This window comes from Phoca vitulina, unplaced genomic scaffold (assembly GCF_004348235.1).
Source record: "Phoca vitulina isolate PV1807 unplaced genomic scaffold, GSC_HSeal_1.0 scaffold4, whole genome shotgun sequence".
In the NCBI taxonomy this organism is placed as follows: Eukaryota; Metazoa; Chordata; class Mammalia; order Carnivora; family Phocidae; genus Phoca; species Phoca vitulina.
The window spans coordinates 5359658-5386583 of NW_022589707.1; the positions used below are offsets into that span (position 1 = coordinate 5359658).

Sequence of the window (26926 nt, forward strand, 5' to 3'; positions counted from 1 at the left end):
CCCACCTCAACCTTATCGCTCCGTCCATCTCCTTAGACTGGAAGTCCCAAGGCTTCAGAGGCCATTACCATCCCACACTGCCCCAGTCCCCAGCAAAGCAGAAAACTGCCCTACAAGGTGACCGCCTCCCCCTTCCCGGCTGGCACCTCCCCACTCCCTGGGTGAGAGCATGCTTCCTCCTGTCTCTGGCATCTCTTCCTTTCCTTATTTGTCTCCTTTCAATTCTCCTCTAAAGGTCGTTTTGTCCATCCTTCAATCTTACACTAAAAGAAAGGGGGGTCCCCTGCTCTTGAAGACCCCCAAGGGGAAGGGTCCCAGCCCATGTCCCCCCAAGTCTCTTACATCTGTGCAGGCAGAAGGTTCTCAAGAAACAACAGGTTGTGGCAGATGATTTGGAGCTAAATTTCCAACTTTAATGCCAGTTCTAGTTTTGCTACTAGCCATGGGCCATCACCCTCCCCCTCTGTGCTCTGTCTCCTCATTAGAATATAAAGAGAGCCCCCAACCTATTCCCATGTACCTCCCTGGCCTCCTGAATGACTCCAATTCAATAAATGCATTTACAATCCAAAGAGAAATGGAACCCATCCTATCAGAAAACAAGAGGTTTTCTGTCCTCAATCTTCCCTCCTACTCATTCCTGGAGAAAGTCCCAAGATTTCTCCATCCACCACCTTGGCTCAGCTCCTATGGTTCCACCTCTGGGGTCTCCTCTGACTGGGGATCCACGAAGCTGGGAAGGAAGACAGAGGAGGGCGGCCCGGAAGCCTCCAGGAGGCTGGCTGTAGGGTTGAGGACAGAGACAACCACAACACGGAGAAGCAGCCCCTTGGGGCTTGGAGCCTATCTGTGGAAGGAGAACCAACAGTCCCTGAGCTCTTATGATCATGCTTTAAGGGACACTTCCATGAGACAGTACAATTATTGGCCTGATTCTACAGATTGGAAGACTGAGGCGCAGAAAGCTCACCTAACTGATCTGTAAGGGCCAAGAGCCAGAATTCAAACCAGGACCTGCCTGATTGCTGAGCTGGAGGGCTTCACTTTCTTACTGTCCTGTGTCCCAGTAAGTGCTCACCTTGCTTGTGGGGCCCACCTTCTGGTCTCCATCCTTGCTTCCCCTCTATTTTCCACTGTCTCACCCTCCCTCACCTTCCCCTGTCTCACTTGGGGCCCTAGCCCACTGCCAGGAACGAAGATCCCTCCCTTCTCCCCTCCCAGCTCTAGGGCAGGTTCTGTGCCCCAGGGGCTCTCTAGAAAGAGCTCCTCCTCCTCCAGGTAAAGCTGCTTTCTCTTGGCAGGGCCCCCAGTCCCCTCAGTGCATGCAGGCATGCACGCGCGTGCGCGCCCGCACAGACACTCACACACACCCCACCCACAAACCGCACGCTGCATACACAAGTCACACAGGAGATAGACTCTCAGTCCCAACCCCAAACAGACTCCGCCTCCTCCTCAGTTGAGGAGTCCCAGACTGGCTCCTTTTACCACATTCCCTAACCTGCCAGTGCCCGAAAGGAGAAGATATGGGGGCTCCTCCACCTAAGGCAGAGGGACCCTGGGTCCAACTCCAGAAACTGCTGGCCTCCTGGCTGGTCAGAGAGCAGGACTGGGATCAGCACGTGGACGAGGCCCACATGCTGCAACAGAAGAGGTAGGCTGCCCCAAGTCACGCTGCATCCCACCCCTCACTGACCTCCAAGCCCTCCGATCCATGCGGGTGTATCTCCCCCTTGGAGCAACCTGACATTCAATGCCAGGCACCGGGCTGTACCCAGCCCACTCGTTACAAACCCCAGCTGCCTCTTTTCATGGGCAGGGCAGGAGGAGACTCAATGCAGATTCAAAGCCAGGGACAAAATCACACCACAGCTCTCACCTGCCCGCCTGGTGGCGGAGGGGTGCGGGGGACAGAAAGGGACCGGACTGAGGAAGCCTGACCGCGGAGAGAGGCAGGTGCAGGCTGAGGGGGAACAAGTTACTGGGGGAAGGCATGAGATCCTGCAGGGTTTTGAAGACTTGTTGCCTTGAGAAAGAGTGAGGAATTCCCACGAGTATGAATGAAAGTTGACTGTGTGCAAAAGGGGAGGAGAGTTCTGCTTTGTATTACATCTGGAGCTGACCAGCTGATAAGGGAAACTCAGTTTATCTACCTTTTATTGAGAGTCTACTGTATCCAGTCCTTATCCTGAGGACACAGAGATTGAATGAGGCCTGTGCCTGCCCCTGGGACGCCTTCAGGTCAGGTGGGGCTGGTACACCTGGGGACAGATCATTTTATGGAGGAATGGCCAGGGCAGGGACCCATCCTGCAGGTGGGCCTCTGCCTCCGAGCATTTGGGGAACTGGTCGCCCATCAGAGAGCTGCCTAGGGATTGGGTGAGCAGACATTAACAGGTCTGGGGGCCAGCCAGGGCTGGCTTCATGTGCGGGTGGCCTCTACAGTGGCACAAGATCCCTTGGTTTAATGAGCTGCTGTTGTCAACTTGAAATGCTTCATTTTTGAACAAGGAGTCCTGCATTTTCATTTTGCACTGGGCCTCACAAATTGTGCAGCTGGCCCTGGGTACACTCTAAGCCCTCATTTGGGAAAAGCTCCCTGCTTGCTCACCAACCCCCACCCCAGGCCCTGTGAGGGAACCTTTGGCCTCCCCACCTCCCTCCAAACTTCTGGGTGAGAGTAGGGCCATCTTAGAGAGAGAGCTGGGTTCTGGACCTCCCCTCTGCAGACAGCGGTGGGCTAGAGGCCTGGCTGCTAGGGCTGTGTGCAGTACCCTTGGAAGAGGAGGAAACTCTGGAACCCTAGCCCTGGTTGCCCTGAGCTGGGCGGACTCCCACTAGGTGAGATGGGGAGGGGGCTGGCCCCTACTCTGCTGGTCCCTCCTGAGAGTACTTTTCTAACAGACAGACTCGAGCTCCACCTTTAAGATAAAAAGCTTCTTTAAATAAAAAAGTTCTTCCCCCTGGCTCACAGGACAATGGGAAGAGAGAATCTGGGGGCTTGCGGACATCATGGGAAGCACTGGTCAGTCTGTTTGTCTGCCTTTCATCTCTCCCTCATGACCCTCACCTGCCTTGTGTTCACCTTGGGAGCCCCCACGTGTTTGCCCAGCAGGATGGGCTTCAGCTTTATCTCTTGTTTGGCTCAGCGAGGAGAAACAAAGATTAATTGACAAGAGGTGCCTCAGGTTGGATGTCTCCACAGGGTTTCTCCCACTCCCAGAGAAGCCCGAGGCTATGCTCCTCCTCAGGCAGGAACAAGGTAAAACACAGAAGGACTAGATCATCTGTACCCCACACCAGAACTCTCCCTCCCCCCGACAACAGGGGTATGTATCTAAACAGCCCGGAGGGGTATCTGGAATTTTGGCAGCTTGTAAATCTCCCAAGTCCCAACAACTGGCCCATTTTTGCCTCTCTGCCCCTCTGGTGTCTCAAAGTTCCCCTTGCCCAAGGAGAGCTGGTTCAGCAGGCCTGGGAGCAGGGGTGAAAACATTTACTCAGCTAAGATGGATTCAGCCAGGCCAGGCCTGATGGCCTCCTGTCAGGGTCGCCAGGGCCACTGGCTCAGCAGCCCAGGCCTTCTGCCCCCCACAGAGTCTCCCACCCACCTGAGCCTTGAGCACCCTCCGCCTCCCCCGCCCCCAACTGGGAAGAGCTGGTGATGATGCAGCCACAGGGGGACCCCTGAGCCCGGCTCTCAACCCAGTCTGACCCTCAGCTAGATTCCAACAAACAACTCTTTCCAGAGTGTTACTGCGCACCTTGTGTGACTCGTGTCTGTTCCACGTAGAGAACGTCTCTGATCCTCTCTCTGCCCTTGGCCTCTCTGTGATTCTGCCTCCACCTGACTCATGTTCATCTTCTCCCAGGATCCAAGAGTCTCCGCTGCTCCAGGCAGCCAAGGAAAATGACCTGTGTGTCCTGAAGAAGCTTCTGCTGGACCGAAACTGTGACTTCCGGCAGAGAGGTGGGACGCAGCTGGAGTGTGACGGGAGGAGGGCCGGAAGGGCCTGCAGCGCTGAGGAGTTCTGCAGGGCTGGTGGACAGTACTTGCAGCTGGAGCCCCTTCCCCGAGGGGCTCCGGGCAGTGCTTGACGCCCCTGTCTTACCCCGCTCCAGGAGCCTTGGGGGAGACGGCGCTGCATATCGCGGCACTCTACGACAGCCTTGAAGTGGCCCTGGTGCTGCTGGAGGCGGCCCCGGAGCTGGCCAAGGAGCCTGCCTCGTGTGAGCCATTTGTAGGTGAGGAGTCTGCGCAGTAATTCAAGGCGGAGACAGGTATGGGAGGGGCTGATGTCACCTCTTAACCTGGGCCTCTGATGGGGGTGCTGGGAAGGGGTGACAGAAGGTTCAGGAAGGTTGCCCTTGAGTTGGAAGGAATGTAGAGGTCCTGGTCTTGGCCTTTAGCATCTGGGACTTTCTTTAGCCCTTCCTTATTTCCTTTCAACTCCTCTCATGTTCCCTGAAGGACAAAACTCTGTTTCTCTCACAGCAACGTTAGAATGATCACATATACCCCTTACCCACAATAGTCAAGAGTTGGGGACAGTGAGGTGGACAGCCTATGGGACTAATCGCCCTCAGTCCCAGGCCACCATGCTGGGCCAAGGGCAGAAATCTATGCCAGGACCTGTCAGGGACCTCCTGTCTGCCGGTGGGATGCTGTGTCCCTGGGAGAACTGGGCCACACCCCGTGACTGAGAGCTGTCTCTGGGCCAGGTCAGACTGCACTGCACATAGCCATCGTGAACCAGAACGTGAACCTGGTGCGAGCCCTGCTTGCCCACGGCGCCAGCGTCTCTGCAAGAGCTACGGGCACAGCTTTCCGCCGCAGCCCCCGCAACCTCATCTACTTCGGTGGGAGCAGGGCCAGGGCTGGCAGGAGGGGGCGCGGGGAGGCGGGCAAGAGCAAAGGCAGGGGGGCTGAGGCAGGCTCCGGCCCTGGGAAAGCTGGAAGGGGTCAGGCCTTACAGGGCTTAAGGCCAGAGCCGGTTCTCCCCACGGCGCTTGCTCCCTCCCTGCCTCTGGTTCTGCTGACAAGTGTCACCAAGCCCAGAGCTGAGACGTGGGGGGCAAGGAGGCGGTCGCTCAGGGACACTGCCCGTCCCATCGGGCACTCACGCCACGGCGCCCTCGGTGTCCACAGGGGAGCACCCTTTGTCTTTTGCTGCCTGCGTGGGCAGTGAGGAGATCGTGAGGCTGCTCATTGAGCACGGAGCTGACATCCGCGCCCAGGACTCCCTGGGTAAGAGCTGGGTCGTGAGGGGAGCTGGATGCCGGGGGCCGTGAGGGCAGGGCCCCGGGTGGGCAGGGCAGCGGCAGGGCCTTGGGTGCGACGGCCACGCGACACCGCGTCCCGCCCGCAGGAAACACCGTGCTGCACATCCTCATCCTCCAGCCCAACAAGACCTTTGCCTGCCAGATGTACAACCTGCTGCTCTCCTACGACGGGCGCGGGGACCACCTGCAGTCCCTGGACCTCGTGCCCAATCACCAGGGTCTCACCCCCTTCAAGCTGGCCGGAGTGGAGGGCAACACTGTGGTGAGGGACGCTGCCCCGGCCCTACGGCGTCCTCCTAAAGACCCTTCTTCCCGAGCGCCCCCAGGGCGGCGTCCCTTACCGCGCACTCCGCCGCTAACCACGCAGCCTCCCTGCCCGGGGGCTTGGAGAACGGCGCTCCCGGAGCTCTGCTCTGGTGACCCGAAGTGCTGTTCCCTTGGCCTGTCCTCTTCTCTCCGATCTTTAGAGGGTCTGTGGGAAAGAAGGAGAAGCAGAAACAGAAGGAGGTTCCCGCACCAGAGGCGTGGGGATCGCTGACTGCCCGTTAGTGCCGAGGAGCGGGCAGCGGCCCTCTTGGGTGGCGTGGTTCCCGCGGCCGCTCCTCCCACTGACCCTCCGACTCCCCGCTGTGTCCTCCCAGATGTTCCAGCACCTGATGCAGAAGCGGAAGCACATCCAGTGGACGTACGGACCGCTGACGTCCACTCTGTATGACCTCACGGAGATCGACTCCTGGGGAGAGGATGTGTCCTTTCTTGAGCTCGTGGTTTCCTCCAAGAAGCGAGAGGTACGGATGCCACAGCGGACCAGGGGCTGTCAAGTAGCTGAGCAAAGCCTGTCCCTTTCCTTAGATCCTGGGTCCAGACACTTCCCTGCCTTTTAATAGTTGGGGATGAGAACAGAACCATGTGGCGCTTGGGAGAAAAGTCCAGTCTGACGGCATTTTCCCTCGCCCATCTACAGCCCCTCTGCTTACCTTTGTCATACTAATGTTTTAGCTGAAGACCTCTCCAAATGGAAGTCGCTTCCTATCATTCATTCATTCACTCCACATTGAGCACCTTTTGAGTCCCATCTGCTGTATGAGGAACTGAGACTACAGAAATAAATCACAGTTCCTGTCAGTCTGCTTCCTCAAATTCTGGTCACTGTCCTTAGTAATTGCAATGGGTACAACATATGCCATCAGAGAGGTCTGGATTATGCACAGTGGCAACAAAATGGAGGTCAAGCAACTTGTACTGTATGGGCCAGAGAAGATGTCACAGAGGAAGGGCTTGAGCTGAGTCTTCAAGGGGGAGTTTGAAATCACCAGAAAGAAGAAAAAGAGAGCTTTCCAGAGAGGGGGAAACAAGTCACACCATTCAGATAGTACTGAACTGAGTTACAGGCAGGAAAGGGAAATTTGTTGAAGACTCTAGTAGAGAGGAGATAATGCTTCGAGCCCTCAGGAACCTCCAAAATAGTGACAAGATATAATTTCCATTGTTTATCTGCGACACGACAATCCTAGGAACGCTTCTAGGACCGTAAAGCTCAGACAATTGTTAGTAGTGACAGACAGAAGAAAACTTGAAAGGCCAGTTTGTATGATTTTGCTCAGAGAATATTCCTGGAAACAAATAAACTTCAAGCAGGATTTCTTAGAAATTAGAACCCCAGGCCCTCTGGGGTGCCTGGGTGGCTCAGTCGTTAAGCATCTGCCTTCGGCTCAGGTCATGATCCCAGGGTCCTGGGATCGAGCCCCGCCCCGGGCTCCCTGCTCAGCGAGGAGTCTGTTTCTACCTCTCCCTCTGCCTGCCACACCCCCTACTTATGCTCTCTCTCTCTCTCACTCTGTCAAATCAATCAATCAATCAATCTAAAAAAAAGAACCTCAATCCCTCTGCATGAATTGTGCCAGCACAAATCCTGGGTCCCCAGTTTCAGTGAGCTCTCAGTGTTCTCCAACAGGTTTTATTCTTGCCTTGATTAACTACTTTTCCCTTCCCTCAAAATTTCGAGCCCCGCTTACATCCCTCCCAGCTCTCCCCCTTAGCTCCATCAGAAGTCCAGACTCCCACATTATGGTAAAAACAGAGGCTCTCTGGATGGAGCTGCTTCCACTTCCTGCCCTGACCTGCCAAACATCTCAGAAACTGCCCACTGCCTCTCCTTCCCTCTGGGTTCATTGGAAAAGATATTCTTTTTGCTAATGGTTAATTCCTGCAGCTATGCTTTGAATTCGACTTTTCTTACTTTCTCAGGTGCCTCATCCCCTCCATCCCCCTCTCTTGTTTGTGCTTAAACAATGTACTTACATCACCATGTACTTACATCAGAGCCCCAGCCCACCCTGGGGGCTTAGATTATGGCCACATCCAACCCCCTGTGCCTGTATTGCTCCTCTCCCATCCACAACACTTGCAGAGCAAATGTGACTGCTTCCTTGCTTGAACCCCCCAATGCTCCCCACTGCATTCGGAAAGATCATTCAAACTCCTGACTGTGGCATTCAGAATGTGCCCTGGTCTGCCTCTCATCTATATTACCCCCTTATGACTCCTGCCCGCCACTCCCCACATGTCCTCTCATGTCCCCAGACACACCTAGCTTGCGTTTGCAGATGACCTTTCCCACCTCCCTGCCTTGGCAACTGCCGCTACTTCATGGGAAGATCTTCTCTAGCTCCCTCTCTTCACTCTACTAACTACCGCTCATCCCTCAAAACTTCACTGGTGCTCGAGTGCCTTGTTTTACTTCTACGACAGTTCCCCTGCAGCACTCACACGAGGCTCAGCGTAGAGTGGAAATTTACTAGTTGTCTGAAAATGAAATGGCTAGCTAACCGAATGAAAGACGATGGCGCTGTTAGTGCCCTGCCTTCTGGGACCCGGTGGGAAATCCCGCACGCCTCACTACACTGGTCACCCCCATCTATGCTCTCCTTCCATGCCAGGCTCGCCAGATCCTAGAGCAGACCCCAGTGAAGCAGCTGGTGAGCTTCAAGTGGAAGAAATACGGGCAGCGGTACTTCTACATTCTGGGCGCCTTGTACACGCTCTATATGATCTGCTTCACCACGTGCTGCATCTACCGCCCCCTCAAGTTCCGCATGGGCAACCGCACAGACCCCCGGGATAACACCGTCTTCCAACAGAAATTACTGCAGGTGACGCTTCTTGGAAGGGGATGGAAGGGAGTGGTAGCAGGGGGAGCGGGTGCTCGGAGAGCAGAGGGGGAAGTCGGGAAAGGCACTACGCACTGAGCTCCAGCAGCTGCAGGCTCCTGATCACCCAGACACAAATCAGGCATGAGATAGGAGACTAAAAAAGGCGACCTAATGAGCAAAAGTGCACTTGTCCAAGGAGCTGCTGTGGTTTTTCTCACTAACCCTGAAAGAACGCTTGGTATTATGAACACCATACATTTGTCAACTTCCTTGTAATTTGCAAAGCCTATTGTTCTAAAGGGAGGAAAATTGTGCTCTAAGTCCATTTCTGAGTCCATTTCTGGTCTGTGAGAGCAACACAGACATCCCTCCTGGCCTGTATTCTCCTCTGTCAATATGAGGGCGTTGGCAATAATGTGTCTGCTGTCTGACCACCTGTCGGATCTGCTGAAGAAGGATGCCTGGATTAAGTAGCGGGTGGAAGTAAATAATTTTTGAGGTTCCTTTGACGCCTGTGGGCTTGCCATTCTGTATGTCCTTCAGAGACCCAGGGTGGTGAGGATGGCTCAGTAGAGGTGTAGAGGAGCTCTGAGAGTCTGCTGTTGAAGGGAGCAAACTCTCCTTTGTGGGTGACAAATGAGTAGACTCTAGTGAGTGCTCCCGAGCGTACGTGGTCAAGTATGGCTGCATTGGGTTGGTTTACCATTCATGGGTAACCAAACTTGTTGTCCCAGTGACCTGAGATAGCCAAAATTGAGTGCATGTACATGGGCAGACAGCAAAAGACAGAGGAAGAAGAATTTTTCCAAGCAAGTAAGAGCTAGGTGACTGGAGACTTATGTTCCACCCAGGCTGGGCCAGCTACAGGTATGATGCAGCCTAGGCTAGGAAGAGGGATCGTTTGGGTCAGAAAGAGGACATAAGCCGCTTGCCCAGTCAAGGAGCAAAAACCCTGAGTCAAGTTAGTGGAAGGCACAGAGAAGCAACAGAGTAGAGCCTCACTGAACCCCAGAGTAGGTCAAGACACTCCATCTCTCTTGCTTCTGTAACTGCCTCTCAGTATATATAGTGTGCTCATGGATCCAGAGCCAGTCTCTGACGGAGTCGGATTTGCTGTCTGGGGAGGATGATCCTGAGTGTGGTGGGGCTGCCTTGGGTGGGCACCAGTGTGCTGGGGGGAGGTTGTGTCCCATGCGTCTCAAACTGGGCATGAAGGTTGGCCCCAGTATGGAACCCACAGAGGGGGAAGTAAGGACATTGAGGAGATGGCCCAGTGGGGTGGGCGAGGGACTAGAAAGGGGGAAGACTCATACACATGAATGAGTTGAGGGCAGCTGGGCTTTTCCAACCTTCCAGGCCCTATTTCTCAGATGTGTTGTTTTCCCAGTCCTCCTTTGTCTTAAGCTTACCTGGGATTTTCTGGATTTAGAATGTAGATAGTATTCTGGCCTAAGAGTTGGGTGATGCTGAACAATTGATTACTCGGAGTCTCTTCTCTACGTGCCCCCTTTCTCTTTGGCACAGGACTAACCTGTTCCTTTGATCCAGATAGTCTCTGTTTAGAAGATCCCCTCCCCCTTGCTGCAGGACTAGGTGGAGCATAATTATAGCTGGGAGCACCTCTCCTTCCTTCTTTCTTTTTTTCCTCTTCTTTCCTCCCCCACCCTTACCATCTTTACCCTTTTGTCTTCCACCCAGATAATAGATACTTTAGGCCAAATAGGAGACTCTTAACTTTCAAATGTTCTTTTCCTGGTGGGAGAGAGGGGCTCAGAGATTAAGAATGCTTTTGGAAGGGGTTCAGGTAGCGAGGACCACCAGTGGAAGCTCCCTACCATTTGGCGTTCCTCCTTGAGCCTTGTCCTGAGTTTCTGGAATATCTATGTCCTCTTACTCAGTGGTAAGCCCATCTGGATAATATCAGGGGCTCCTGAACTTATCACCATGATCTGAAAGATCCCGCTTTCACAATGTACCAGGCTTGTTAAATAATAGGAAATTCTCCCTTTTTTTCCCTACTTTTTATTACTTGAGAGTCTTAGAAAAATGAAAATGCACCAGTAGTGTCTTGACTTGATTAATATAATTGTTGACATGTTGGTTAGCCCATGGAGCTTTATCTTAGACAAATGAGTGCTTTACTATCCAATTATACTAATAAATTTGGATGCACAGGGCTCTCAGTCACTGAAGGACTTCCTCTGTGGATCTCATGGGATCCAGAGAAGTTACCGGGTTCCATGAGAGCAGCCCAGCATCACCTTCTCAGGACAGTTGAAACGAGAGGAAAAACTCGTCTGTTCATTGCAGCGGCGCAAATGACAGAAATGCAGACAGAAATGAGGATGGAGTGAGTGTGTCTGTCCAGTTTTAGAGATATCTTAGGGGGTTACTACACTCTAAGGTGCCTCATTGTTCAGCCATAAAAGTTGTGCTTTTCCAGAGTTTCCTAAGAACTCTATTAATTGAGTTGATTTCCTATCTCCATTCAATGTCTACTTGGTTTAGGCAGAACGATATGCACTGTAATGCTAGTTCTCTTGGGTTTCCAGGTGAGCAGAAAGCGCCAAGTGTAGGGGTCGGGTGGCTTGGGTTTTAGTCCTAACTCTGAAACCAAATAGTTGTTTGACCTTGCACAGATCCTACCTCTTACTAGATTGGTGGCTTTTAACCAAGATGGGAAACTGGTAACCATACTAGTTTCTAATAAATCAGAATGTCTGAGGCTGAGGCCCCCTGTCAAGGGTCTTTTTAAGAACTCTTTGAGTGATCCTAATATTCAGCCAGGGCTGAGAACTACTGGCTTTTGTTTCTGATACCTATTCATCTACAACTTTCCAGTCTTAAGTCAATCCCTCTGATCCTTTAGATTCCTGATGTGCTGTTCAGCAAGAGGGCAATGCTCTCTCGTTGAAATTCCTCTTTGTCTCCTGAAGATTTCCTCGATCTCTCTCCTGCCCTTTTCCCAAAAACATTTCACTAATTTGTTCATTAAGCAAATAATCATAGAGAGCCTATAGAGCCTGGACATTGTTGTAGGCATTAGGAATTCAACACGGTCTGAGCAAAACACACGTGATCTCTGCCCTTTTGGAGTCTACAGACTGGTTTACCTTAGGTAAATGAATAGATATTTCATCACAACCTGTGATCGTTACAAATCACATTATGGTTTCGTATGACAAGAAAAAGGACAGGATGCTATGAGAGCTTGTAATAGGGGCCTAGGCATGCTGAAAAGCCAGAGGCGGCTTCCCCGAGGAATATACCAGCTAAAGGGGGGAGTTAGTCCTAGGCAGTAAGCATGCACCCAAAAAAACCCTGCCGCAGGAAGAACTTGGCCAACATCTGAGAACCGAAAGAAGAGCTAGAGCACAGGAGCTGGGCTGGGCGGGAGCTGCCAGATGAGGTTGTCCAGGCAGACCCTGCTCAAATCCTGAAGGGCCTTGCAGGCCATCTTGAAGATTTTACTTTCTATGCCAAAGGTAATGGGAAGCTCAGAAGGATTTTAAATAGGGGAGGGACTTAACAAGACATTTGATTTAGAAAAAAAAATTTGTAAGGTGGAGAACAGATTTGAGGACACCAGAGTGGATGTGGGGAGACCAGTTAAGAGGCTGTTATGGTTCAGCAGCAAGAAATAATGGTGGGTTAGCCTAGAGATGGGCTGGGGGTCAGGGGGTTGGCATCACTACAGCACAATGGATTAGATGCAGGGGGGGAGGGAGCAGACTGTGGCACGAATGACTCATAGGTTTCCATTCATTTAAAAGAATGAAATCTTGCCATTTGCAAGGACATGGATAGAGCTAGAGAGTATAATGCTAAGTGAAAGAAGTCAGTCAGAGAAAGACAAATACCATAGGACTTCACTCACATGTGGAATTTAAGAAACAAAACAAACAAAGGAAAGAAAAGAGACAAACAAAAAAACCCCCACTGTTAACGATGGAAAACAAACAGATAGTTATCGGAGGGGGTGGGTAAAATAGGTGAAAGGGATAAAGAGTACACTTACTTATCTCGATGAGCCCCAGGTGATGTATGGGATTGTTGAATCACTATATTGTACTCCTGAAACTAACTTAACACTGGATTTTAACTATAGTGGAATTAAAATTTTAAAAAGGAATAGAAAGAACACTGTCCTAAGAATAACTAAGAAAGCAGAAAACAAATTGAATAATTCAGGAATCATTTATTAAATATTTGCTTTGTGCAAAAAAAAAAAAAAAAAAAAATTGTCTTCCACCTGTCGTGGTCAGTGGGATTGATTTGTCTACACGTCATTATTCCTCACAAGCTCTGAATGACCCAAAGCACCACAGCTATTTGAAAACCCAATTGACATCCAGCTCTACACAATGCTGTTCAGGGATCCTAAGCACTTTATTGTGGGACAAGCATAGCAAATTAAAGAGGAAAAGAGATGAACAGAAGTAGGGAGGCTGGTAGGTAAAAATAACATGCGCTGAGTGCTTGCTTTTTGTACTTTACAGGCATTTATCAGTGCTTGGGGGAGCTGGTTAAAATGCAGATTCTGACAATAAAGCTCCAGTGGGACCCGAGATTTCTAACTAGCTGCGGGGGGATGCTGAAGTTGTGATTCTGTGGACCACTTTTTGGATGACAAAGCCTTACAGCATTTAATCCACATAGATACCCTAATTATTAAGGAAAAAATATCACCATTTTAAAGACTATCCATCTGAGGCCAGGAGGGGTTAAGTACTTTGGCAAAGACACTCAGCTGGAAAGGGCAGCCCTGGGATCAGGGATTTGGTCTGCTTCACTTCCAAACTTCACCTTTCCCTACCAGGCTAGGTCATTTCTCTCTCCAGAGTGATGTGCTGGATCCCAGTCATCTTTCTTAGTGGCCCAATTGCCTGAGAAACTCATGTCTCTGGACTTTGAGGGCCCCCCAGGGCCTGCCACAAGCTCAACTTTGTCCAGCTATACCTCATCTCTTGCTGTCAGGACAAGGGACGCCGAGTGTGAGGGGCAGCCCTGGTTAGGAACCCCTGCACACTCTGGAGGATCAGAGTAACCCCTCATTACGAGCCAACAGGACTCTGAGAACTTCATTCCTTTGCCAGCTGGGGTCTGGGGGAGGAAAAGAAGGTCTAGGACTGAAATGTGAGCACTGTTTCTGCTGTCTTCCCACTTCCTCTGGGTTGCCCACACTCCCTGCCCATCTCTGCAGTGGTGCAGGTGACTCTGACCCTGCTATGCCCACCCCTTCTGGGCATTTCCTCCAAGGCTATGAGCTCAGCCAGCTGGTAAATGAGAGCAAGGTCATTAGGCTCACCTCCATGAAGTATGAATGATCAGCCTCCTCAGGGGATTTGGCTGTTGACAACTCCTGAAATTCCAAGGCTTATGATGATGTAAAGAATTCCAGTCATTAATGAAAGACATTTATTTTTAGAGGAGCCAGGTAGAGGATTTTCTCAGTGCATTATTAGCCAGGCCCTCTTAGGTGACCTTGAACTACAAATCTCAAAATCCTGGAAAAGCCCAGTTCTTTGTGACCTTTTCCCCATTCGCCTCCAGATGGATTTCCCCAGTCCCGCTTCCCGATTCCCTCTTTATCTCCCTTCTGCAACTCTCAGATCATGTTCAGCTTGCCCCTGCCTGCTTACGCCCTCCTTTCCCTCCTTCCTTCTTTCAAACCAATGGAGCCTCCACTACACTGTGCACTGTGCATTGTGGATAAAAAGGGGTGAGATGCCCCTGCTCTCAGGGAGCTCTGATATTACGGGTGAGGCACGGAGTACCCCGACAATCACAGTGTGCTGGCTGAGGTCTGTAAGCAGAGTGGTGCCAGGTGCCTATGGGAGAACCCCTGAGCTGGGGTGGAGGGGCAGGAGAGGAGCCCCAGGAGGAATGCCATTACCTGACTCTTAAGCCTTAAGGTGAGCCAGGAACTATGATGGAGGAGGGCATTTTAAGAAAAGGGCACAGTCCACGCAAAGGCCTGGCTTAACACCCAAGGACCCCAATAGTCCAATGTGGCTGGAGCCTCACACAGAACATGGGGACATGGAGGAGGAGCCAGACCAGCAAGGGTTCTGTACATCACGTGTGGTAGTCCAGGTCTTATTTTTTTTAATTCTCATCTCCCAGTGGCCCTTCTAATTAAAAGAATACAGGCACGTGATTTAAAAAATCAGAGGGCAGGTATAATGAAGAGCAGCAGCGTAGGGGCCGGCCCCTCCTGACACACGTCTTATTCCATGGAGGCAACTAGTTTTACCTCTTTCAGCTTTTCATTCCTGTTGTTATCTCCACACTGCTGAATAATATGCTTCCATCTTTATTCATTGATTAAATTTAGACATTATCGATGGACTTTCTGCTATGATAAAGACCTAGAGAGCACCCCCATTCCCATCTTCCCTTAATTTCCTTTTTTTAAAGATTTTATTTATTTATTTATTTAGTTATTTATTTGAGAAAGAGAGAGCATGCAAGTGAGGGGAGGGACAGAGTGAGAGAGAAAATCTCCAGAAGACTCCCTACTGAGCACAGAGCCCCACATAGGGCTTGAGTTCACGACCCTGAGATCATGACCTGAGCTGAAACCAAGAATCGATGCTTAACTGACTGGCACCCCTCTCCCTTTCACTTCTATTCTGAAGACTTCAGGAAACCAGAAATGGTAGTGAGCAGAGAAGCCATGTGATGACATTTGCATTTTAGAAAGACCAGTCTAGAAGCATGGTGGGGAGTGGGGCAAATGAGGGAAATGGCTTCATGGTAAACCGGAACCGGATGACAGATGCCATGGGTTTGCATTAAGGGAGTAGTGCTGTGAATTGAGGGAAAGGGTAGCATTTGAGAGAGAACTGGGAGACTGAATGAACAGGACCTCGAGAATGAGTGTCTTCTACTTTACTTTGCCAAACACAACCTTGATCCCAAAACCCTTTCATAAAGACCACAAATCCCAAAACCTGTGGTTCAGCCTCTCAATACAGAAAATCTTGAATACAATCTCCAGGGAATAAAATTCTCAAAAATTCAAAGGAAACTCATTCCCAGCTTGAGTTTAGGGTTTAATTCACAGAGGTGGTTAATGAAGGGGGAATTCTTGTTATCAGTTCAATAGACATTGATAAATCATTCATCAAAATTCAATGCTCCTGTCCATTTTTAAAACGCGAACATCTCAACTTTGAAAAGAGTTATCCCAAAATGAGAGCCAACCTTATATACATCGGTGTGAAACATTAGAATTCCCCTTAAAACCAAAAGAAAAACAAAGTGTTTTAAAAGCCCATTACTTTTTCATTTTATTGAGGTATAATTGACAAAGAAAATTGCAAGATACTTAGGGTGTACATTGCAGTGATTTGGAGTATGTATACAGTGTGAAAGGGTTCCTACTGTTTAGTTCATTAACACACTCATCACCTCACATATTTATCTTCTTTGTTAGTTTTTGGTGAGAGCAATTAAATTCTACTCTCTTAGCAAATTTCTTTTTTTTTTTTTTAAGATTTATTTATTTATTTTAGAGAGAGATGGAGAGCACAAGCAGGAGGGGCAGAGGGAGAGAGAGAATCTCACACAGACTCCCCAGTAAAGGCAGAGCCCCATGCGGGGTTTGATCTCATGACCTTGAGATCATGACCTGAGCCAAAACCAAAAGTCGGACACTTAACTGACTGAGCCATCCAGGCACCCCTCTCTTAGCAAATTTCAGTTATATAATACAGTGTAATAACCAACTATAGTCATGTTGTACGTTAGGTTCTTAGGTCTTATTCATCTTATAGCTTTAAAAGTTTATACCTTTTTACCAACTTCTCCCTATTCCACTCCACAATCCCTGGCGACCACTTTTCTATTCTCTGTTTCTAGGATTTTGACTTTTTTTTTTTTTTTTTTTTTTTTTACATATAAGTGACACCGTGTGCAGTATTTTTCTTTCTCTGTTGGGCTTATTTTACTTAACATAATGCCCTTAAGGTCCATCCATGTTGTCCCAAATGGCAGCATTTCCTTCTTTTCTGTGGCTGAATAATATTTTATTGTGTGTGTATATATATATGTGTGTGTGTGTATGTGTGTATATATATATATACCATATTTTCTTTATCCACTCATCCAATGATGGACACTTAGGTTGTTTCCATATCTTGGCTATTATGAATAGTGCTACAATGAATATGGGAGTGCAGATATCTCTTCAAGATCCTGTTTTTATTTCTTCTGGGTATATGCCCAGAAGTAGGATTGCTGGATCATATGGCGGTTGTATTTTTAATTTTGTGAGGAACCTCCATACTGTTTTCCATAGTGGCTGCACCAGTTTGCATTCCTACAGTACATAAAAGTTCGCTTTCTCCACATCGTCACCAATATTGTTATCCCCTGTTTTTTTGATGATATTCATTCTGTCAGGTGTGAGGTGATATATCATTTTGGTTTAGCATTTCCCTGGTGATTGGTGATGTCATGCTCCATTATAGGTCTTCTTTGGAAAAATATTTATTCAGTTACTCCAACCAGTTTTTAATTAGATTGTTTGTTATTTTTTGCTATTGAGTTGTATGAGTTGCCATTATTTTTATTGCAACTTTCACACATATATATTATCTTTTACTTTCTAGAGAGAGCAATTAAAGACAAATAAAACCCCTTACATGAGGGTCTTGTGTGGTGATCTTGGACAGCAGTGAGGAAGAGAGCCCTCAGGAGACTGCGGCACTGTGTGGCTTGGTTTAGGGGAGAGGACTTTTGGGGACAGAGTTGTGGAGGCAGCTACTTTAGGGCAGTCAGATCCCAGGTGGAGCTGTGACAAAGCTTGGGACACCTGTTACTCACTGGGGAACTTGTGTAGAACTCCTACTTGGTTTGTTTTTGTTTTTGTTTTATTTGAGGGAGAGAAAGAGAACTCAGGGTTGGGGCGGGGGACAGAGGGAGAGGGAAAGAGAATCTCAAGCAGACTCCCTGCTGAGCACAGAACCCCCGTAACGGGGCTTGATCTCCCCACCCTCAGATCATGACCTGAGCTGAAACCAAGAGTCCGTCTCTTAACCATCTGAACCACTCAGGCACCCCAGAACTCCTACTTGTAAAGGAATCTGTTACACAAGCAGAGGGGTGGTGGTGAGGGGAAGCCCCATAAGAAGATTGTGGTGAAAACTGTCCCCAACCTTCTCCATCAGTTGGGGTTTCACCTTTTCATCTCCTGAGGGAATAGCCGATGCCACTCTCCCACCGTCCTCTAGGGGCGCTGTGATCCCCCACAATGCTCAAGGCCAACTTGTTCAGTTCCTTTACTTAGTTGAGTCAAGAAAGAAAGGTTGGTGGCAGTTTTCCAGACATAATTTAACCAAGATACAAACTTGTAAAAAAGAATTCAGAATTTTTGTACAGATACATATTTGGCACAGATGCAGTTATTTTATTTCTATATTTAATGTTATTTTGTTTCTATAGTTAATATACTTATTATTTATCCTACTGCTCACTACCTGATTCTCAAAAGGAGTTGGAATGTTTTAAAATAAAGAGAGATGCTATCAGAACATTAAAATAAAGAAAAAGAACAAGGTCCATGAATTGAATTTCAGGACCAAGGTGGGGGGATTCAGTTAGAGCACAAAAACAAAAACAAAAACAAAACAAAACAAAACATACAAACAACCTCTGAGCCTCCTTGGAAACAAGGCAAAAGGGAAATTGTCCATTAGATGATAAAATAAAATTGACCAGTTTGTCAAGAGAATATCAATTCTTTAAACAACAAACAACAACAACAAAGTCACTGAAGTCTAGCCACAGGTTGTTAGATCACATTGTTTACCAGGAACATAGACACCAGCTCTTTTTCTGATCTCTCCTGGTCCCATAGGATTTCCCTGAAACATTTCCACCCTCTGTTGGTAAGTCTGGTCCTACTCTTCCATGAAGGCTATATCTTTGGCTTCTTCTGAGCTGTCACTTTCTGAGCAACCATGGGGCTCCTTGTAGGTACCTTCTTTATATCATTGATCACCTCCTACCACATAGCATCTCTTCCTACTTCAAAGCTATGCCTCTCACTGGACCAGTGAGTACATTCTGAAAGTACCCTGCTGAGGGATGCTTAGAGGTTCCAGTTTATCAGCAGAGCAGAGATGATTAGCATTCCTTATGCCTAATGAGGGATCACATCCTTCCTAGCTTAGATCATCAACTTTCCCATTGGTGCCAGGGGCTCTCAACTCCTTTCTTGGGTGTACCACTCAGAGAGGTGACCTTAGATTAGAGAGTTCCTCAAAGTCTAAAGTGTACTTGAATGTGTTGAAATTATTTGTACAACTTCATGTGGGGATTACGTATATATGAACACAGTTTTCCGGTAAGAGGGTCCACAGTCTTAATGATACTCTCCAATGGACTCATAACCCCAAAGAAGTTAAGGATCATTGTTGTAGAATTCTATCACTACATATGTGTAATGTATAAGACTTTCACTGTGAAATCACGTGCACATAAGGAGGATGGTCTTCTTTTATCTTGACCTTAGGGCTATATCTTCTATACCCACTGCTCAGGATAAGGCAGGGATCTTCCTTAACTAAAGTTAAGTTTTGGGCCCTACCAAAACTAAAATCAATTCAGTGTCTCTAACCCTTTTTTCTGAACTTTTCTATGTTGCCAAATCATAATAAAACTATAATGAATATATCTATAGTGCTTTCTGGTTTCTAAACTATATCCAGATACATCATCTAATATGATCTCCACAATAACACTGAAAGGTAAAGCATTATAGTCTCCATTTTACAGATGAGAAACCTCAGACTCAGAGAGATTTAGTGGCTTATTGAAGGTGTTGCTAAAACTAGTTGGTTCTGGGTCCATTCTGGAATCGAATTCTGTGATATGTTTATAGTCTAGTCTATCTTCCAAGGACCACAATGAAATTGGAAAAACTGGACTTTCAGCATAGTTGAAACCATCCCAAACCACTAATACCTCTTCCTGTTGGTTTAGCCTTCTTAACTCGATGCTCTGAAATGTGATCTCAGCCCCTTGGTACACACATCATAAATTACTGCTCACCATATATATTATAGTGATCCACTGGGGGTGGCTCACATTATTAGCATGTACAATGTATATTAAGCCTTGGATACATAGACTAATGCCCTGATCACAGAGTTAGCCACAATAACAAATACAATGGTGGGGGGTGGGAGGTCTGATGGTGGTAATGGGAGCTTTTCTTTATCTGAGATGGACTTCACTTGCTTTAGACCACTTGCCCGAAAACGATTTGACTCTTAATCCATCAAAAAGTACTTACCCTGAACTTACCCCCACAGGAGGCCTACGTGACTCAGCAGGATAAAATCCGTCTGGTGGGGGAGTTGGTGACCGTCACAGGGGCTGTGATCATCCTGCTCCTAGAGGTGAGGTACCATCAGGGTCCAAGCCAAGGCCACCCACCTGGGGTCCCAGACTGAACTGCAGTCTACATTGTCTTTTTGTTTTACTGGCCTCTTCCTAGATCCCAGACATCCTTAGGGTTGGTGCTTCTCGATATTTTGGACAGACTATCCTCGGGGGACCATTCCATGTCATCATGTGAGTGTCCCTTCCTTTCAGTCTTTGCCAGAATTGTTCTAGGTCTCCCATTTACTCTCTGGGACCTAGACCTCAGTTGACTCTCAACTCCGGGGATTTCTCTCCAGTGGGCTCATATGTGTGTTTTGGGTGTAAGGACTAAGCCTGAGGGGGTACTACCCAAGTTTTCACCATGCTAGAGGGGACCAAGAGTATTTCCTCTCTCACTCCTTGTTCTCTGCCCACCACCCCCGCAAGCATCATCTACGCCTGCATGGTGCTGGTGACCCTGGTGATGCGGCTCTCCAACATGAACGGGGAGATGGTGCCCATGTCCATTGCCCTGGTGCTGGGCTGGTGCAGTGTTATGTACTTCGCTCGAGGATTCCAGATGCTTGGTCCCTTCAGCATCATGATCCAGAAGGTCAGTGCTTTCCCCAAATCTTCCTCTGGCTTCAGCCATAGCACCTTTCCAGACAGAGTGAGGAAGTCAGAGCACACAGGAAAACACTGCTCTGAGTGAATCTAGTGGAGCTAGGGGACCTCCAATCTAGCAGGATGGCTGCAGAGAGGTCACTTCACCCTCCTTCCCCTTCCCTTTCCTGTAGATGATTTTTGGAGACCTCATGCGTTTCTGCTGGCTAATGGCTGTGGTTATTCTGGGATTTGCCTCAGGTAAGAGCACTGTCCCCTCTTCTACTAGGTCATAGGGTCCAGTTCTTCAGAAAGTTGGCTCGCTCTTGCTCAGTTCTCATTTGTATTCTGTTTTGCTCCACACCCCAGTAGAAACTGAAGCTCCACACCCCAGTAGAAAAAGCACACTCATATCCATAGGATCAGGGTCACTCAGGTTGGCTTAGAAGGGAGACCATGTGCTCTGAATTTATGGGCCAATAATATTCATGTTGACTAACCGCTCTGCAAGATCTTTAAAGAAGAGATAGAAGAAAGGCTTTGGAGAGAGAGGGCCATGAAATAGGAAAGACTGGCCAGTTGCGGATCTCAGAAAACTATGTGGGCAAACAGAGACAGTGCAATATTTAACTCTTCCATGTTTACACATCAGAAGAAGAAACTGAGAGAATTCAATAACACAGAAACATACTTTTTTTTTTTTCCTATGTGTGATTGCAGTTGGGAGAAAAAGAAAGAATTCAAAGAGGAGGTACCAAAAAAGATTTTAGAGAGCTTGAGAATGAGAGAGGAAAACAGAAGAAAAAGAGCTGTAAAGAGAGATTGAGGAAAGAGGGAGCAGGGACTCAGTCTCAGCCCAAGCCACTGGTGGGGGAAGAGGGGGAGCATCAGGGTAGAGAGAGGAGCATAGTCAGAAAATAACAGCCAGAGCCAGAGGGAGGGTGAGGGCAGTGAACGAGTAGGAGGAAGTTCTTAGGGAAAGGTGCTAAGAAGATGGAAGAGCAGTAAGATTGGCAACTCAAATCCAGTCTTTAATGTCTGCAACTAAACATCCGTTAAGACAAGGGGATGTCCTAGGCAGTATTTGAAGTCCTCCCCCACCAACTCTAAAAGACCATGGCTTTTAGTACAAAGGACACTATTCTTGTCCTACGAATTCCCATTTAACAGGGATTCCCACCACACTAGACTAAAAAAATGCCCCAAGATCTGAGCTATGAATGGGTAAAACTGTGGTAGTCTGCCTATTTGGAGTATTCCTTATATTTTCTTTCTCTGCACTCTCTACCCCATCTGCACACATCATAAATTACTGCTCACAACATGTGTGTATAGTTATATAGTATGCATATGTTGCAGATAGTATATGTATATCATGACTTGCCGATTACAAAATGAGGTCATGATGACAGAGGAGCTTTCTGTAGATGTCCTATACCCAGAATCTCTGAAACCATCTCTTCTTGGTTGTTGCACTTGCTTTTTGATGCTTTGTCATAGACCCTGTTTCCATTCTTGAGATCACTTTGTTTATATTTCAGTTCCCCATACGGACAGGAGTCTTTTAAAGGTTCTAATGCTGTACTAAAGTTCCAGGATGCGTAGTATTATCCAGCAGGCTATACACTGAACAGGGAAACTTTCTCCATGAGGGTCCAAGCTCACCCAGGGAATCTCAGAGTGGTGGATGGTTATCTAGAGGTCACTGAGATTTTTTTTTTTTAAAGGTGCCTTTCTTTTAGTCATTTCATATGTTGGTTCTTTGAAATTGTTGGAGATTCCATGCATTCTTGTAACAAGTTATCTTTTAAATATTCTATTTTCTAAGATGTGAAAAGCAGTTAGGTGACTTATTTTGTGTGTGTGTAACAAGTCACCTAACTGCTTTTCACATCTTATATGTGTGTGTGTATATATATATATATATACACACAAATATATATATTTATAATACACACACATAATTTATATACACATTTTGCTAAATGGCTACATATTACCACTGTCCAGAGTGATGAACTTGGTCATTTGACATCTCAGGGTTAGCCAGGTCCACATGTAGAATATGACTTACATGCATACAGTCACATATTTACATTTATGGGCATATCTGTGTGTCTGCAAATGTGTAAGTATGTGGAGATATGACTAGGCCCATACTTATTGTGATAACTCCCTGTTTCCCCATCTCCATGCCCACTTCCTGGGCGGAGCAGCGTTCTATGTCATTTTCCAGACAGAGGACCCAGCCAATCTGGGGCAATTCTATGACTATCCCATGGCACTGTTCAGCACCTTTGAGCTTTTCCTCACCGTCATTGATGGGCCTGCCAACTACGAAGTGAACTTGCCCTTCATGTTTGGCATTGTCTACTTTGCCTTCACCATCATCGCCACACTGCTTATGCTCAACCTATTCATCGCCATGATGGGTGACACACACTGGCGGGTGGCCCATGAGCGGGACGAGCTCTGGAGGGCCCAGGTGAGTTTATTAGTGTTAGTCTTACTAAGGGGAAGAGTACGGAGAGAAAAATCAAAGCAGAATATGTTATGGACTCTCTTAGGAGAGTCACAGAATAATCCAGTGGGGTTGTCACCTCGACAAAGGTATATATTTGGATAGAGGAGGAGACAAAAGGAGGGTAAAATGGTATGATAGGGGTAGGTTCAATACCCAAGAGCTGACATATTGATCACAGGGGAAAAGTAGATCTAATAGTCAACCTTGGGTCCAGTGAGAACTAGAAATTGTCTTATTCTTATATATTCTAGTTTTTATTTTTTTAATTTAATTATCTTTTAAAGATTTTTTATTTTTAAGTAATCTCTACACCCAACATGGGGCTTGAACTCACAACCCTGAGATTAAGAGTTGTGTCTCATGCTTTACTGACTGAGCCAGCCAGGTGTCCCTATATATTCTAGTTTTTAATTTGGACATTATCTTCTATTTGCTTCTCTCTGATTTTTTTCTTTATATCATTGAGGATAATACAATTTTAGAGTTGGAAGTACCTTTAGTGGTCCTCTAGTTGAGCTCCTACCCAGAGATTAATTATTCATTGGTCAAAGGGTAATTTAATATCTTCTTTAATGCTGATTAGGACCTTATTATCATATGGATTCTGATAGTGATTAGGAGGAGGAGAGCTTTGTCCTATTTCAAAAGTTTTTGTAACTAGACATGTCCATGTTGCATTCAGCTGAAACCTATCTTTCTACAGTTCCATTCTGTGGCCCCAGCCTTTTCTTCTCATATAACACAGGACACACCCTTCTGTATGAACACCATTCAGACATTTGAATACAGCCATCATTTATCCCCTCAGACTTTCCATTCACTTAATAATAATTACTTAGAGCCTGTTAATGTGTTGGGAAACGTCTAGGAGATGGGGACACCAGCATGAACACAACAGATGCCATCTGTGTCTTCATGGAGCCTACGGTCTGGTTGGGAAGACTGCCGTTAAACAATGGACTTCCCAGAAGCCTGTACAATTACAGTAGTAAAGGTGTCACAGAGAAGTAGAGGATGCTAAGAACAGGATGCAACAGAGCAGTCTGATGGGAAAGTAAGGAAATGCTTTCCTGATGGAGTAGCATTTAAGATGAGCCCCTAAACTTGGGTAAGAATTAGTCAGTTAAGAAGAATGAGAGAAAGGGATGAAGGTTAGGGGTTATATCAGTCAGGACTCTTGGCTACAGGGACAGAAAACCAAACTCAAATAGACTTAAATAAAAAAGGCATTGGGAGGAGGATGTGTCGGTCCTCATAACTGGAAAGTTTAAAGAACTAAACTAGCTCTAGGCCTATCTGGCCAGAGCCTGTATCTCCATTTCCCACATGACATTAGTTTCTCTTTTCTGCTCTCCTATCCAGACTCTCCTAAGTCAGTCTCTCCCATCATGTTGGTGAGATGTCTTCTAGAAGCTCCAAATTCTCAGAGGAATGAGCAGATGTACTGCATTGCACAATTCCAATGGCCCCTTTCCTGTTGTATTCTGTGTGCTTCCTGATGCTGTGCAACATGTAACCCCTCAAAGAGCATCTTTCCCCTGAGAACCCAGTCTAAGTTCCATCTCACTGCAACAGGTTTGAGCCATAAGTGCATCCCTGAATTTGAGGTTAAGGCCAAGGACTGGAGAGTGGTGATGGTGGTGGTGGAGTTTAAGGAAGAATGGACTAATTAGCCAGGCCCGTGTGCAGTCCAGTCTACTCTAACTGATGGACAGAGTGGTGAAGGGGCAATGCTCTAAGAGAAAGGGGTTCTGTTAACAGAACAAGGTGGGAGGGCTGACTTACGGCACAATAGGACACATAAATGTCGTTTTCAAGATAAAGAAGGAGAAGAGCTGTATAGGAAAAGGGAACAAATGATTGAAAGTCCTGAGGTTGGAGGGAACTTGGTGCAAGTAAGAAATCGAGTGGAAGAACATGACATGGGGAATTGGGCTACTTTAAGGATTGCTAGTGCCTTCAACTAACCAAGATCATGGTCCTTGCAAAACTAGAGTGGTCCTAATAGGATTGGAGGAATGCAGTATAAAGAGGGTCATATCTTTCTTTGCTTTGGACACTATAGTATAAGTGGCATCTGAAATTGAGCCAGGTCTTTTAGCAAATATACAATTTGCCCTTATCAAGGTCATGATCAACTAGAACCCCTGCATCTTTATTATGCAACTTAATTAGTGAAGCTCCTTTGCCATTCTCCTGTACTTACACAGATACTTTGGTCTTAAACATAAATGTGTAGGACCTTACATTTGGTTCTCTTAAATTTCACATTATTGGTTTTTGACCAGCATTCCAGTCTGGTGAAATCATTTTTATGTTGCTTCTGTCACCTCACATATTACATATCCCTCCCAGTTTTGTGTCACAGGCATATTTGATAAGCTTGTCTTCTATGTTTCATCTAAGTAATTAATGAGGGCTGGTCAAAGGACAGAACATGTGATGTGCCACTAGAATTTTCCCTGCCAAGTTTACAGTCATTAACCCACTCTTTTCCTTTGTAGGATATGGGTATTTAATTTGCTGCAAATTCCCTAAACACCAGTGGCATCATTTCATCTCCACCATCATAGAAATTCTATTTAATCATTTCATTTAAATCAAGATAGCTAGTCTATGGCTTTCCTATGAAAAGGCAAATGAAATTAGTTTGGAGTGACTCATTTTCTATGAATGTGAATAGTAATGTAGGGGTCATGGTTTTATTGAAAACACTCATAAAATATTCTCTCTCTCCTTTTACAATGAATGATGAGTAAAGCAGATAGCATGATGGCTGGCACAGGCTAGGGCATGGCTAAAAGACTGTCATCTTCCCCAATCCCTAGTATCCCCATCTGACAGGTACTTCTTGGTCCCTATGTCGGTGGCCTCCAGTGTCCCCTGAAACCTCATGACTCTTGCTGAGTTTCCTCTACCTTTCACTCCTCCCAGGTGGTGGCTACCACGGTGATGCTGGAGAGGAAGCTGCCTCGCTTCCTGTGGCCTCGCTCTGGGATCTGCGGGTACCAGTATGGGCTGGGGGACCGCTGGTTCCTGCGGTGAGTGACAGTGTATATGGGTAAACTGCCAACAAGTGTGAGGCCATGGGAGTGGGATGACCAGTTCCACATTTATCACACATCTTTTCATTCCTGAGATCCCCAATTGGATCCAAAGGAGACATCATCACTCTATAAAGTGAGACTGCATTAGCCTGTTTAAGGGAGGTGGGTGGAGCTGATGAGGAGGGTGACAAGACCACTAATAGCTGATGCCAGGCTGCGAGTACATCAGGGCAGTTATGTGTGTGAGGCTATGTATGTGTCCATGCTCAGATGTGGGCATGGGCTACCCAACTTTTTCTAGTCTTGTTCCTACCTGACCCCCATTTCTAGTATATTCTTGCCTTGAAGCTAACCTTCTCCATACTCTACCTTCAGCTCCTGACCATGGCTCTCCCCTCTCTCCCCATTTTCTCTTTCATGTTCACTATTACACACACACACACACACACACACACACACACGCAGGCCCCACTACTCTCCAAATCCTGACTGCTTACCTTTTTGGTCTCTATCCCACTTTACCCTCCATTCTACTGCACTTCCCTTCATTTGATCCTGGGACTCTGGTCCCTTCCTTCCCCTGTCCTCTCCTTTTCTCTTCACCTCAACTGAGTCCATTCCCCTTTGCCCTCCTCAGAGTCGAGAACCACCATGATCAAAATCCTTTGCGAGTGCTTCGCTACGTGGAAGCTTTCAAGGGCTCAGACAAGGAGGATGGACAAGAGCAGCTTTCTGAGAAACAGCCCTCTGTTTCTGCGACTGAAAGTGGGACCCTAGCCAGAGCCTCTCTGTCCCCCCTGACCCCCTCCCTGTCCCGGACCACATCTCACAGCAGTAGTCACCGGGGCTGGGAGATCCTTCGTCGTAACACCCTGGGACATGGAAATCTTGGGCTGGACCTTGGCGAGGGGGATGGAGAGGACAATATCTATCATTTATGA

At 47.4% G+C, this 26926-nt stretch overlaps 1 protein-coding gene across 1 annotated transcript; it reads left to right on the top strand.

The window, feature by feature from the left end:
• The first annotated feature begins 1526 nt into the window (after nucleotides 1-1526).
• TRPV5 (transient receptor potential cation channel subfamily V member 5) lies at nucleotides 1527-26926 on the top strand. The gene is made up of 15 exons (XM_032401148.1): nucleotides 1527-1654; nucleotides 3873-3970; nucleotides 4123-4245; nucleotides 4723-4860; nucleotides 5150-5248; nucleotides 5370-5545; nucleotides 5925-6071; nucleotides 8223-8435; nucleotides 19760-19846; nucleotides 19945-20021; nucleotides 20259-20424; nucleotides 20609-20675; nucleotides 22631-22899; nucleotides 25873-25979; nucleotides 26623-26926. The coding sequence occupies exons 1-15, from the start codon at nucleotides 1527-1529 to the stop codon at nucleotides 26924-26926; spliced, it is 2199 nt and encodes a 732-aa protein (XP_032257039.1).